This window comes from Nyctereutes procyonoides, unplaced genomic scaffold (genome assembly GCF_905146905.1).
Source record: "Nyctereutes procyonoides isolate TBG_1078 unplaced genomic scaffold, NYPRO_anot_genome, whole genome shotgun sequence".
NCBI lineage: Eukaryota > Metazoa > Chordata > Mammalia > Carnivora > Canidae > Nyctereutes > Nyctereutes procyonoides.
The window spans coordinates 4952564-4965977 of NW_026575121.1; the positions used below are offsets into that span (position 1 = coordinate 4952564).

General features: G+C 43.3%; 1 protein-coding gene across 4 annotated transcripts in view; it reads left to right on the top strand.

The window, feature by feature from the left end:
- Positions 1–13414, top strand: part of LCP1 (lymphocyte cytosolic protein 1) — an 82938-nt gene that overhangs the window by 52248 nt on the left and 17276 nt on the right. For all 4 annotated transcript variants that reach the window (XM_055336035.1, XM_055336036.1, XM_055336034.1 and 1 more), the window contains 7 exons: positions 27–156; positions 1680–1812; positions 4254–4335; positions 6101–6266; positions 8027–8169; positions 10990–11085; positions 13039–13234. In XM_055336035.1, the coding sequence (XP_055192010.1) occupies positions 27–156; positions 1680–1812; positions 4254–4335; positions 6101–6266; positions 8027–8169; positions 10990–11085; positions 13039–13234 (946 nt within the window). The remainder of the gene's footprint in view (positions 1–26; positions 157–1679; positions 1813–4253; positions 4336–6100; positions 6267–8026; positions 8170–10989; positions 11086–13038; positions 13235–13414) is intronic.

Sequence of the window (13414 nt, forward strand, 5' to 3'; positions counted from 1 at the left end):
CTTAAAAGTACACTACGTTTCTGCAGGTTTTTCATGGCCTAAAAAGCACAGAGGTTGCCAAGACCTTTAGAAAGGCAATCAATAAGAAGGAAGGGATCTGTGCGATCGGCGGTACGTCGGAGCAGTCCAGTGTCGGCACCCAGCACTCCTATTCAGGTAGGCGGTCCCCGTGGGCGTGGAGTGGAAGTGGGGCGGCTGCTGGCATGAGGAGAGCCTGCGGGTGGTAGTAGGAAAGGGGGCCATATGGAAAGAATCTGTACCTTCTGGGGTTATAGATTCTAAACCTGGTGTTTACACCTAAGACAAACCAAGACAGAAGCCAACATGAGTTTATTCACCAATTCTGATCCTAATTCGGAGTCCAACACTGGATAAATCTCAACACTGGATAAATCTCAGTAGTATTTAAAAAATACATTAAGGCTGCAAGAACTCTTTTGTGAATCTTACGGAAAAAACGAACTACTCGGGCTTCTATTTCCTCCAAACTTCATGATTCTTCTCAAAGCCTAGTCAAAAAAAAAATTGTATTTTCACTGATTTGGAAGGAAGTTGTATATTTCTTCTGAAGGCTGCCGTCCAACAGCCTTAAGGGAAATTAAAAGTTCAGACAGGGTGGTGATCCAGCAAATCCCAAGCTGAGTTCTTCAAAACATTAGCTGATCTGAAAAGTAAGTCCATGGTTGAGTATGGTCGGTAAATTGTGAACACAATGTTTGACCTCTTACGCTTAAAGCCAGAAATTATATAAATAGGCATTATGAATCTTCAAGGCAGTGAGGTGCTACACAGTGCTTCTCAAACTTTTGTGACTCAAGATTCTTCTCAGGGGACCCTATGGCTTTCAGTGACACGCTGTGCCGGGCTGTAAGGCATAACTTGAGGGTTTTCTTGTGTTTTTTTAAAAGATTTTTATTTGATTATTCATGAGAGACACACAGAGAGAGGCAGAGACACAGGCAGGGGAGAAGCAGGCTCCATGCAAGGAGCCTGATGCAGGACTCGATCCTGGGACCCCAGGATCATAACGTGGGCCGACGGCAGATGCTCAACCGCTGAGCCACCCAGGTGTCCCAACTTGAGGTTTTATTAAAACTTCCAAAATCAATTTCTGGCAGCTTTATTCATAGGAAAGAAAGATTATATCACAAAAGATTTTTTTTCATAGCAATTTCATTATAATTGTATCAAGAAACTCAGAGATATTACAGGGGATTATCTGTGATCATCCCACATTTAAATTGGCTGGGCTAGAGGCAGCCTGAGTTTTATCCTTAGCATTAGATCATCTTCAGATAGAAATTATATCTAAAAATAAATAAAAATATCTTTATTATTTATTTATTTATTTATTTATATTATTTATATATGTTTATATGTGATAGTTACATATGATCTCTCTCTCTCTCTCTCTTCTAAATATGCCTGGCATATATTTTATGACCTGGAGTGAACAGAGATTCTGTGCCTATTCCCCAAGTCACCTGATATTTTTTTAATGTCAAAAAATGTGAGATGATAGGCTAAGGGACCAGATCATATCTCAATGTCTCTCCTGGGCATGACAATCTGAGATCTATGTGTATAATTCGGTTTATGAAAAAAATATAAAAATAAATAATTCGGTTTATGTCAGATTTTCATTTTGCAGATAAGTCATTTTTATCATTTACTTGCAGAGGAAGAGAAGTATGCTTTTGTCAACTGGATAAACAAAGCCCTGGAAAATGACCCCGACTGTCGACATGTTATTCCAATGAATCCAAACACAAATGATCTCTTCAGTGCTGTGGGGGATGGCATTGTCCTTTGGTAAATAACACTTCCTCCTTGGTTTCCAAAGGTTTCCCTGGAATTTTCTGGAATACTAAAAATTCATTGTATTATCCTAGGCCAACTTCCTTTTGGTGCTCAGCTGGATCTGAAATGCTTTCTGGACTTGTACTTGGCAGATCCTTGGAAAGCAAACTAATTTCAAAAGCAACTTATAATGAGAAATGTAAAACTAGTATTTCTTAGTTGGAGGAGAGGGATGCACAACATAGAGACAAATACAGATAGAGATGCAATAATAGAAGGCCTAAAGCAATTATTTTTGGACTATATGCCATTTGGCTTCATCTGAACATGACCTACCATGAAAATAGATAGATTGATAATAGCAGCATGACAATTGAAGAAATCCAATGCAAATCCTTAAGTAAAGGGACGTTTGAGTAGTACATACCAATGCTGAGGACACCTAGGAAAGGAGGAATGTTTTTGTCTGCAGAAGACCTCTACACACAGATGGTCATGATGGTGTCTTTGAAATGCTTCGGTGGCTCTGGCTTTAGTGGCTTCTAATGCCATTGTGAGGCATGGCATTGGTGAAGAGGCTTGAAATGCCCAATCTCAGGTGGGCACAGGAGTTGAAGGGGAAGCTGGGTAGACGAGAGACTTAGAACCCCCCTCCCCTGCTCTGAGCAGAACAATTCTGCTGTCTAGTATTTTATTTATTAGAGTTCACCCTGAGATTTCATTTTAAAAACTTTCAACTGCCAAAAAAAAAAAGACATAAAAAATATAGCCTACGGGATCAAGTCCTAATTCCCTAGGTTGGCATCCCACACACTCCATCATCTTTCCTCAGTCTCCTTCTAGCTTTACCTCCCGAGACACCTATGACTCAGGTACCCCCCCGCCCAGGGTACTGAGTGAGTGGCTGCATTAGTAACTGAATGTACCAGCAACCAGACTTAACACTTCCCCATACACATCCTGCTTCTAACTGCAGCTGTGGCTTTGCCTTTTATTTTTCTTTTTGAGAACACCGTTCCGCATCCTCTCCTCCTATAGAAATCCATTTACACTAAAGGTTTCTGGTCTATTCCACTCCTTCAGTGGTCTCTCCCTTCACCGGATTCTTAAAGCACATATTTGCAGTCCTTTGGGGGACATTATAATGTAACTTTTCATATCCATATATTTTGTCTCTATAATTGCACAATAAGCTTTTCAAGAGCAAGGTTACTACGCATGTTCTAAAGTCACCCCTGCCTCCCATCATCTCCCAGTGGTGGGCTTCTAGATCACCAACAGTTTCAGCTTTTTCAAATCATGATTTATGAGTTTGTTTTGCCTAAATTGCAATAAAGCATCTTTTATTGAAATATATGTATGCACACACATGACAGAGGTATGGAAACGCATCTTTAAAGAACACCACAGAAAAGGCAGTTGCTTAAGAACTGTGAGGAAGAAATGTTAATGCCGACTTCTCATAAGAACAAATAGCCACAGTCGAGTTTACTGTTCTTTGAGTTTGTTATTGTTCCTTTGGATTTGCTTTTTCAACTTCCTTTCTTTAAATAAGATGGAGGTGACCTGAGGAAATTTATTGTCTGTGCCCCATTGGAGGTCAAACGAATGCCAAATGAGTAAAAGCAGTTCTTCATAGATAATAATAGCTTACTTTAGACATCTGGTAAATGTATTAGACACCTAAGTGGGTGAAATTTCTCAAGTTCTGATACAACAGTGAGTATGGCAAGATATAAAACATTTTAGCATCCACTTAGTTGAAAGTATAGAGTTCCACCAGGAGTCAGATAGAAACGTAGACATTGCATAAGCTCAGAAGTGTACAAGTAGTCACTTCTACGGTGGGGACAATTTTTCACAGCTGAGAAAGTGACGTACTCATGAAGGATGTGCCTTGGCTTTCTACCCAGAATTTCCTTATATATATATATATATATATATATATATATATATTTATTTTATTTATTCATTCATGAGAAACACACACAGAGAGAGAGAGAGAGGCAGAGACACAGCCAGAGGGAGAAGCAGGCTCCATGCCGGAGCCTGATGTGGGACTCGATCCCATGTCTCCAGGATCACACCCTGGGCAGAAGGCAGGGGCAGAAAGCGGTGCTAAACCACTGAGCCACCCAGGGATCCCCTCTACCCAGAATTTCCTAATATGCTCAGGAAACCAGGATGATTTGGCACCTTTTCAGGTACATGAATAAAGTAGGGTCTTTATTTCCTGCCTCGATTTATTAGTATGACTTCAGGAACATTAACCTTTCCCATAGAGAGTTTGAATCTAATCAGAATTGCATAACTGATCTTGCTTCAAAACCCTGGATCACACAGATTAAATTGCCATCTTATTTGCTTATGGTATTGCTAGAATTTAAATTCAATGTCACTGGACTCTGTTATTCAGAGGCCAGCTTTCCTTAATTCACTTGCTTCTTTTTCAGTAAAATGATCAACCTATCTGTGCCAGACACAATTGATGAAAGAACCATCAACAAAAAGAAACTCACCCCCTTCACCATCCAGGTATGCTTTCTCTCTCTGTTATCAAACTATAAGGTTGTGCTTGGGATGCAGGAGCCCTGGAACTGCAGAGCCGGCCTGTTCCAGGTGTTCGGGCATTATTCCCAAACTCAGCTCTGCGGCCAGTGATTCATCATGACTAGTGGGGATAGAGGGAGACACTTTTGTTTTATCTTTTATTCATATAACAGGGAACTGGGGAGGGGGATGTTGGTGGGGAGTTAGTAGTTGGGCCCCATTCTTTGTTTTGGCCACCTGGGAATAAAATTCACATTGGCTAAAGTTTTAACTCAACTTTCCCTAGCAATTGATCTTTGAGCCAATGCCAAATATGCAGCATTTTAGCTGAAAAGATAAGCCTTTCTAAGAATTGAGGGGGGGGGTGAGAAACGGGAATTGCTCTGGCAGCCTCATAGTGGCATTGGCCACAGCCACCAGTGCGATAAATATAACTTGGTTTTAGGCCTTCAATATGTTGATTAACTGGAAGACTAAACAGTAGTAAGTAAGCTGTATTTCTACGTTATATTCCAGTGTTTCGACGTTACTATTAACTCTCTTACTCAGGAAGCATGTCTCACTGCTTAAATCACGAACAATATGTCACGCTGCTCGATTGTAAGCAGCGCTGTGTACCTTTAAAATGGAAGTGGGAACAATGATTAAACATACATGAATGCGCTTTATGTTAAATTTAATCTTTTTTTTTTTTTTAAATTTTTATTTATTTATGATAGTCACAGAGAGAGAGAGAGAGAGGCAGAGACATAGGCAGAGGGAGAAGCAGGCTCCATGCACCGGGAGCCCGACGTGGGATTCGATCCCGGGTCTCCAGGATCGCGCCCTGGGCCAAAGGCAGGCGCTAAACCGCTGCGCCACCCAGGGATCCCTGTTAAATTTAATCTTGATGTTAAATTTTAATATTGGCCATAAGCAGAAACGATATTTTCCATTTGTCATTTGAGCTCTCCACTAGGGCAAAACCCCACTTTTCTGGTAGTCCCCTTTCCGAATCACTGGTGGCCTGTGTTGTGTTTCTAACTTGCCCTAAAGACAACTTCTATATATCTCTGCCTCTGATATCTTCTTTGTGGACCCAAGAATAGTGTACAGATTCCAGACTGAAAATGTCATTGATTCTATCCCAACCCCATGAGTTGCATTATATACACTGTTAATTATAAGAACATGTAGTCTCTACGTCTGTGCATGTGTGTGTGCGTGTAGGGGTGTGTAGACTTACGGTCCCCAGATATTACGGATGCTCATTAAATTGTCTTAGTATCCTTTCCAGGAATTTGATTTGTGCCTTTGTCGTTGCCCTAATGACATTCCCTTAATACCTGATCTGAAAGTCAAAACACTGTCTTTCATGAGCTTGATTTATATCGACAGTTGTGTTATTAATGATGGCCAGTGACAAGACAATGACAACCCTCAAAGGTACCCCTGTATGTGTGGCCTGTGGGGATGTTGAGTGGTGTAGGCTCCATCACAGAGCAGAATGGAAGGAAAGGTGTGAGACTCATTTGTTTCATCTGGGCCAGGACGAGCTTCCAACTCAGGGTGCCCATTTGATCCAACAGGCACCACCTAAGCCCAGTATCTGGGTTCCCAGATTTTTTTTTCTTGCACTTGTCAAAATTTAGCAAAGACCATGCCTCTAGACCTGTGAGCTTTCCAGAAGCAAAGCCTTGTTGTCAACCAGTAATCATCCTTTGACATCTACGAAGTCAAAAACAACGTTTGTACCCTTTCTCTCCCTCAGGAGAATCTGAACCTGGCTCTGAACTCGGCCTCAGCCATTGGCTGCCACGTGGTTAACATCGGGGCTGAGGACTTGAAGGAGGGGAAGCCTTACCTGGTCCTGGGACTTTTGTGGCAAGTCATCAAGATTGGATTGTTTGCTGACATTGAACTCAGCAGAAATGAAGGTCTGAACAAAGCTGCAAATGTTGATTAATGGCATGGGTTTTTTTTTTTTAAGATTTTATTTATTTATTCACGAGAGACACACACAGAGAGGCAGAGACACAGGCAGAGGGAGAAGCAGGCTCCTTGTGGGGAGCCTGACGTGGGACTCGATCCTGGGACTCTGGGATCATGCCCTGAGCCAAAGGCAGACGCTCAACCGCTGAGCCCCGCAGGTGCCCCAATGGCATGGTTTTTTATTAATGCATGTGTTGGGGGCCGTGGGAGGAAGATGTCAGGAATAGTCAAGCTCAGAATCCTCAATTTTTGCAAATTGCAGTTACATCGAATCTGTTTACATTAACGTAAGAGTTTCCATCCACACCAGCCAGACTTTTTAAAATGACAGAGCAAAAAGCTTTTTATGACCACAGACTAATCGCAATGATTGTTTAGAACCTAGAGCTCCGTCTGGCTGTCTGGGATCCAACCTCAAGAGCCTTTCTGGGCTCACTTTGCCTCTGGATGCTTTGTAACAAGTAGACTCCTTTGAACTTGTATTTTATGAAGTGGTTCATGTTCATATACCGAAGGGATGGCACCAGGTCAGGAGAAAGTTGGTCTATTTACCAAGACTGTGGAAGATTACGTGTAGGGTTTCAAAGCTCTCAACTAAGTATTGGAGCTGTCAGTCGAACTCTGTCTGCTGTCCACATCCTATCTACATTTAAACAAGCACAGCCCCATTGTTGAGACAAAAGTAGGACATCGCCATAAGAATCATACAAAAAAAAAAAAAACAGTTAACCTTTTTGTTTCCAGTAGAGAGCCCACTAACGTGAAATCTGTAGCCAAGCTCTAATCTTTAGTTATATGTACGTCTAAATTTATATCCCCAAATCACCATAACCAGCGAAGAATCCTGGGTTGCTGTTTTGAAACCGGTATGGGTCAAACATAATACAGGGGAGAAAAAGCAAACAGGAAACTTAGAACCCACGAGAAACAAACTATTGACCGACAAATGACGACCTCCAACTCAATTTAAACCTTCTAGGGATCCCTGGGTGGCGCAGCGGTTTGGTGCCTGCCTTTGGCCCAGGGCGCGATCCTGGAGACCCGGAATCGAATCCCACATCAGGCTCCCGGTGCATGGGGCCTGCTTCTCCCTCTCCTTGTGTCTCTGCCTCTCTCTCTCTGTGTGTGTGTGTGTGTGTGTGTGTGACTATCATAAATAAAAAGAAAAAAATTTTTTTAAAAAATAAAATAAACCTTCTAGCTGAGCAAACCGTGGTTATTCAGCTGGGAAGAACGGAGGAAAGGGTTGACCACACCTCCTGAGATGCTATACTTATGCAAGTAAGCATTCAAAACGTAAAATCACCTAAGGAAATAGGCAAGGAGACAGTTGTGCTCGTTACAAAATTGATCTCTTAAAACCAAAACTGTTGTCATAGGATGGAATGTGGGCTGACAGGCCCGGTGGCGCATTCTGAGCCCGATAGTCCCGGTTTCTTCTGTGGCTTCTGCACGGTTCTCAGGCAAAGCACCGAGATTCACCGGTGACTTGTCTCCCCCACCTGAAAAAGTGAGGCTAGTAACTAAGCTCGCAGCACCTTGCCTTTCTTTTCAGGGAATGATAATAAAGTGTTTATTCCGCTGGAAGGGCCCTAAGTGCCCCCAGCCCGGAGAAGTGGCATTGCCCTGTCAGGTCTCCTGTGGAGCTCCAGCACCCTGCCCAGATCCCTGGTATTTATCTTTCTTCACCTTTGTCCTTCCCCAGCTCTGATCGCCCTTCTGAGGGAAGGGGAGAGTCTGGAGGACCTGATGAAACTGTCCCCCGAGGAGCTGCTGCTGCGGTGGGCTAACTACCACCTGGAGAACGCAGGCTGCAACAAAATCAACAACTTCAGTACTGACATCAAGGTAGGAGCGCAGTGGGGACAGGCCCAACTGCAGCAGAGAAGGGGACCTGGGATGCTCAGGGAGAGAGGACAAGCTCTAGAGCTCTGTTCAAGGTGGCTGGTGCTGTGGCAGCCGCTCTATCCTCTCACGCACATCTGTCTGGAGTCCCAGGGACCACAGCGGCATTGTCGGGGGCAGAAGGGTCCCCTACACACACCTGGAGTGACAGTGTCAGCAGAGGAGGGGGAAAGAGCAAGGGGTAAGACGAAAGGTAAGACCTTTACAAGGCAGAGAGTCTACGTAGGGAGGTGAGGTCCTGATTCTATCAAATTTCCGGGCACATCAGATGGGAATCTTTTAACAAAATTCAGTGAGGATTAGACTTCTACTTACACAAAGAACACCAACCCGGGGGTCTGCTGCGTACCAGGCATCGTCCTGCCTGCTTATACGTGTACTGGCTGATTTAATCCTCACAACAGGCCTTTGAGACGAAGATGATCATTTCCTCCTTTTCCAGATAAGGAAACTGGTGTTAAAAGAGAATTCATGTAATTTGTTCCCATTCACATAGCTAGGGAATGGGGTCAGGATTCAAATCCAGCACTCAGCCTCCATACCACCTCTCTCAAATAACCTCGGAATTTCTTGAAAGGTTTCCATTTGTAGAAGCCAGAGGTGTTTTATTTTGTGTAAGATGTTTAATTTATTTATCCGTGAGAGACACACAGAGAGAGAGAGAGGCAGAGACACAGTCAGAGGGAGAAGCAGGCTCCCCGCAGGGAGCTCGATGCGGGACTTGATCCTGGGACCCTAGGGTCACACCCTGAGCCCAAGGCAGACGCTCAACTGCTCAACTGCTGAGTCACCCAGGCATCCCGCCAGAGAGGTTTTTGAGAGATGATGATTCTGGAAACCATCAGCAATGGAAATGTCCCCCAGGGCATGTAGAGGGGGGCAGGCGGCCCTACAGCAGAGATGCAAAGGGGGAAAGGCGGAGGGAAGCATGCCCTGTGGTTTTCCAGTCTGTGAATAGTTTCATGTCGAGGTGAAAGAGCTGTTGGCAAGGAGGGCAGGTGGGCCGAGAGGCAGAGAGCTTCGGAGCAGCATGCAAGCTGGGGGGTGCAGCAGGAGAAGAACATTTCAGGCTCCGCTTTCTGAAAAGTTAAAGAAACCTTCTCCAAAGAGAGAGAGTCAGAGGAGAGGTCATGTGACTCCCCAACGAGTCACCCAGGCCTTACATATTCCTTTGGGTGACAGCTCCCTCCTGCTGTGGATTCAATGGCTGCCTGCCGTGCATGGTGCTCGTTAGATGGAAGCTTCTAGATGGAAAGTCCCCCATTCCTGAGCACCTAAGCTGATAATGCCAAATGCATTTTTCTAGCTTCCACCGGTTATTGATAGCCCAGCACCCGCAACCAAATGGGGATTTAACAGGAACTGGGCAGCGAGGTGGTCCTCCTTTGTGCTCAGCAGTTAAGCTCTGCATGTTTTCAGCCAAAATTTTCCAGCTTTTTCAGCCAAAATTAGGCTGCTTCATCGTAGCCATAAATTTATCTGATTTCTCATCACCAAAAAGCTGCCTTCTTACATAATAACCGTAGGAGCTGGCACGCTGAGCACACACGGGGGTCGGGCCTGACAGTAGGTGGGGGCAGCTGCCTCCTGCCTCTGAGCATCTGGCAGCTTTGGGAGGTGCCCTTAAGTCACACAGGTTAGCGGAGGTGGGGAGAGCACCCACCCTGGGGTGAGTGGGAAAGGCTTTTTAGGGTCAGATGAAAAGAGAGGAGCCCTAACAAAGTCAAGCAGATATGATACCCGGAGGCAGATCTTGTTTGTGCCCAACACCTGCGGGGAACTTTCACTGGTTTCAAAATAGCTGCAGGGACCAGGAAGAGAAGGGGGGGGGGGCAGATGAAAACCGGTTTCCCCAGGTGCAGCCTCAGTGGCTGGCTTTCTCTTGTTCCAGTGTCTCTCACGTCACCAGTGGGGAGCACCCCCATGCCCTCCCGTTCCCCCACCCCCGGGGCCCCATTCAGTCTTAAAAAGAGCCACAAGCTGATTTTTCAGCCTTTAAGAGACGTTAGGATGCTTTTAAAAGGATTTAAATAAACGACCTGAATATTTGCATGCTTTTACTGAATGAACACGGATTTGTAATTTGAAGACTAGGACTCTGAGGATGCTTTTCATGAGTAAGCGTATTTGGAAATCTCGGGAAACGTGAGGCTGGATATCTGTATCCAATCTGCTATCACCAAATTTAACCATTTTTTCCCCCACCGCCTTGATAAATATTAAGTGTGCTTGTCATCTTAATATCTCCTTTACATAAAGACTGCTTGTTAATGCTTCAAACCTTCTGTCTTTGAAATCCTTATTTTTCTTTTGCTGATTGTCCATTTAACTGTGTTTTTAAACTCGGCTTTAAACTTCTGCTTCCTTCCTTTTTCTGTCACTTTTTTTTTAATTAAACCTTAGCTGACTGACTTCTACAGCAATATAAAGGTATATATATTTTTTCCTGTATACAATTTAATAGCTTTGCATAAGTAATTTTTCTTCCCTAAGAACAAGAGAATAGCATTAGCTTCTATAGCCTGTATTTGTGTATATCCTGTATTTGTTATACTCCTTTTAAAAAGAAAGTCCGATATGATATGTAAGCAGAGAAATAGAAAATCCAAATTAGTGAGTGCTTCCAGCTTTGTTAATTAAGTTGCATTTTTGAATGACAGTCAAAAAAGAAATATAATATGTTTGCTTTGGGGAAATTAATGCCGTGCTAAGTATGTAATTAGCTGTGCTATTTTGAAATTGTAATTTCTTAATTTCTCACAGGACTCAAAAGCTTATTACCACCTGCTTGAACAGGTGGCACCAAAAGGAGATGAAGAAGGTATTCCTGCTGTTGTTATTGACATGTCAGGACTAAGGGTAAGGCCATGTCTCAAGTTGTGTTTAGAGAACGTGACTCTGCCTTTGTGTTGGCAGTTCCATGGCCCCGCATGACCCTGACTCTGGGCTTCTGTGAGTCCACTCCTCTGCCGAAAGCCCTGGTAAAACTGTTAACAACTGTTAATGGTTTTGGGTGATAACTGTGGGAAATTGCATCTGAAAATAGATATTAAGGAAGGAAAGAAACTAAAACCGCTCAAATGCCACACACCTTGCTCAAATGCCTCCAATGAGCTGATGTTAATGTCAACTCATCCCTGAGTGACAAGTCCGTGAAATGGGTAACGTGCAGGGTCATCTAGTAAAGCATTATATTAATAAATCAATCAATTTAAAGTTCTGTTTTCTGAAAATTGGCGGTTTCATAGACTCTCAAAAGAGTCTTGAAAACGGCGGACCACATTTCAACAAAACTTCCGTACGTGTCACCATTCAATAGACTCAACGACACCAAGAGGTACTTATGATGTTCATTTTTGGATACCTGAGTCTTATTTCCGGAAATCAATGGGATGCTTACACAAAGAGATTCTCACTTTAGCAATGAAAAAACTGAATCTTAAATGGATTAATTAATAAGTCCAAGATCATATGATGGGTTATTGGAAGTTATTTGATCCAAGGCTGGGATCCTTTCCCTCTGGTACTAACAAGGGGACAACCCCACCTGCTGGTGCTATGTACCAGGTACTATGGCAGGCACGCTGCATACACTGCCTCTAAGCCTTGCAAACATCACTAAGCTAAGTGTTAATAACTGTTTTGCACTTGAGGAAGCTGAAGGTCAGAAAGGCTAATGATGCTCTCATGGCCACAGAGCCAGTACATGGCATAGAAAGGATTTAAACCCAGGATGCCTCCAACATCCACCCAGCCACAACCCTACCCCACTACATCATTGGGGGGGTAATAGGCAAAAATGACTGGGTGCAGGTTGTGTGGAGTTCTTAAAAATGTCTGGTTTAAGAGTTCTTAAAAACAGCCCCAGCATGGATCTGGATGATGAAACCGGTTTTGCCACCTCTTTAATACTGACCTGGAGGAGTTGCTTTCTCCTTGCTTATGTCTCACATGGTATCATTAGAGTTAAAACCAATAAGCTAATGTTAAAGTCAACTCATTCCTGAGTGACAAGTCTGTGAAATGTGCAGTGTCATCTAGTAAAGCATTATATCAATATATTAATATTATACATTAGTAATATTATATACAATATATTATATATTATAATATATATTATTTATATTAATAAATTGATTTAAAGTTCTGTTTTCTGAAAATCGGTGGCTTCATAGACTCCTAAAAGAGTTTTGAAAACAGTGGACCACACAAAACTTTATCTCCTACTAAAAGCCTACCTACAAAGGACTAGAGGTTCTCTAGAACTATTTGAATCACCTTCCAACATACGAAGTCCTCAATCTGAAGTCTGCAGAGGCCAAATTGCACTAGGCAGCTGGACTAACATTTATTTTGTTTGAGTCCCAAGTGTACCAACTCCGTGTGAGAGGAGTGGCTATACCAATCAGAGGGTCTCTACTGATCGGTGTAAATATCTTCGATGAACTGGAAAAAAGGGAGTATTACTTATGACAGTAGCTTCATCGTTGAAAACAATTAAGACCAACTGAAATGATAAGATTATAGGATCTACTGAATCTCTTTAAAAACAGGACAACCAAGCATTCATCCGACATGGCTCTGTACAGAGAGGAGAGACTCAATTTCTCAATTTCTGGGACATTTGGCCCTTGTAACTTGCTGATTTCAGTTCAGGCAAATATAAGTAAATCATATGTGGCGATTAAGTGCCTCTCGGAGGTTAGACACTGAGGGTTTCAGTAGGTTTCCCATTTCTTCTTCATGTTGCTCCTGCCTCCTCTGTGCAGGGACAGCCTTGCCCCAACCTTGACGTGTCCTCTCTCGTTGCAGGAGAAGGATGACATCCAGAGAGCAGAGTGCATGTTGCAGCAGGCGGAGAGGCTGGGCTGCCGGCAGTTTGTCACAGCCACAGATGTCGTCCGAGGGAACCCCAAGCTGAACTTGGCTTTCATTGCCAACCTCTTTAATAGATACCCTGCCCTGCACAAACCAGAGAACCAGGACATCGACTGGGGAGCTCTTGAAGGTAACTGGAAACCTCTTGCTCAGAGGTTCGGAAGAGCATTCACAATTTGAATTCAAGGGCCGCTCGAAATTACCTGCTAAGCAAATATCAACCCCTTCCATGTTGGGGAAGATTTGCAAACAGGTCATCAATTCCCTGGCATATAACAAAGAGAATAAATAGATTAATCAAGTCAATTAC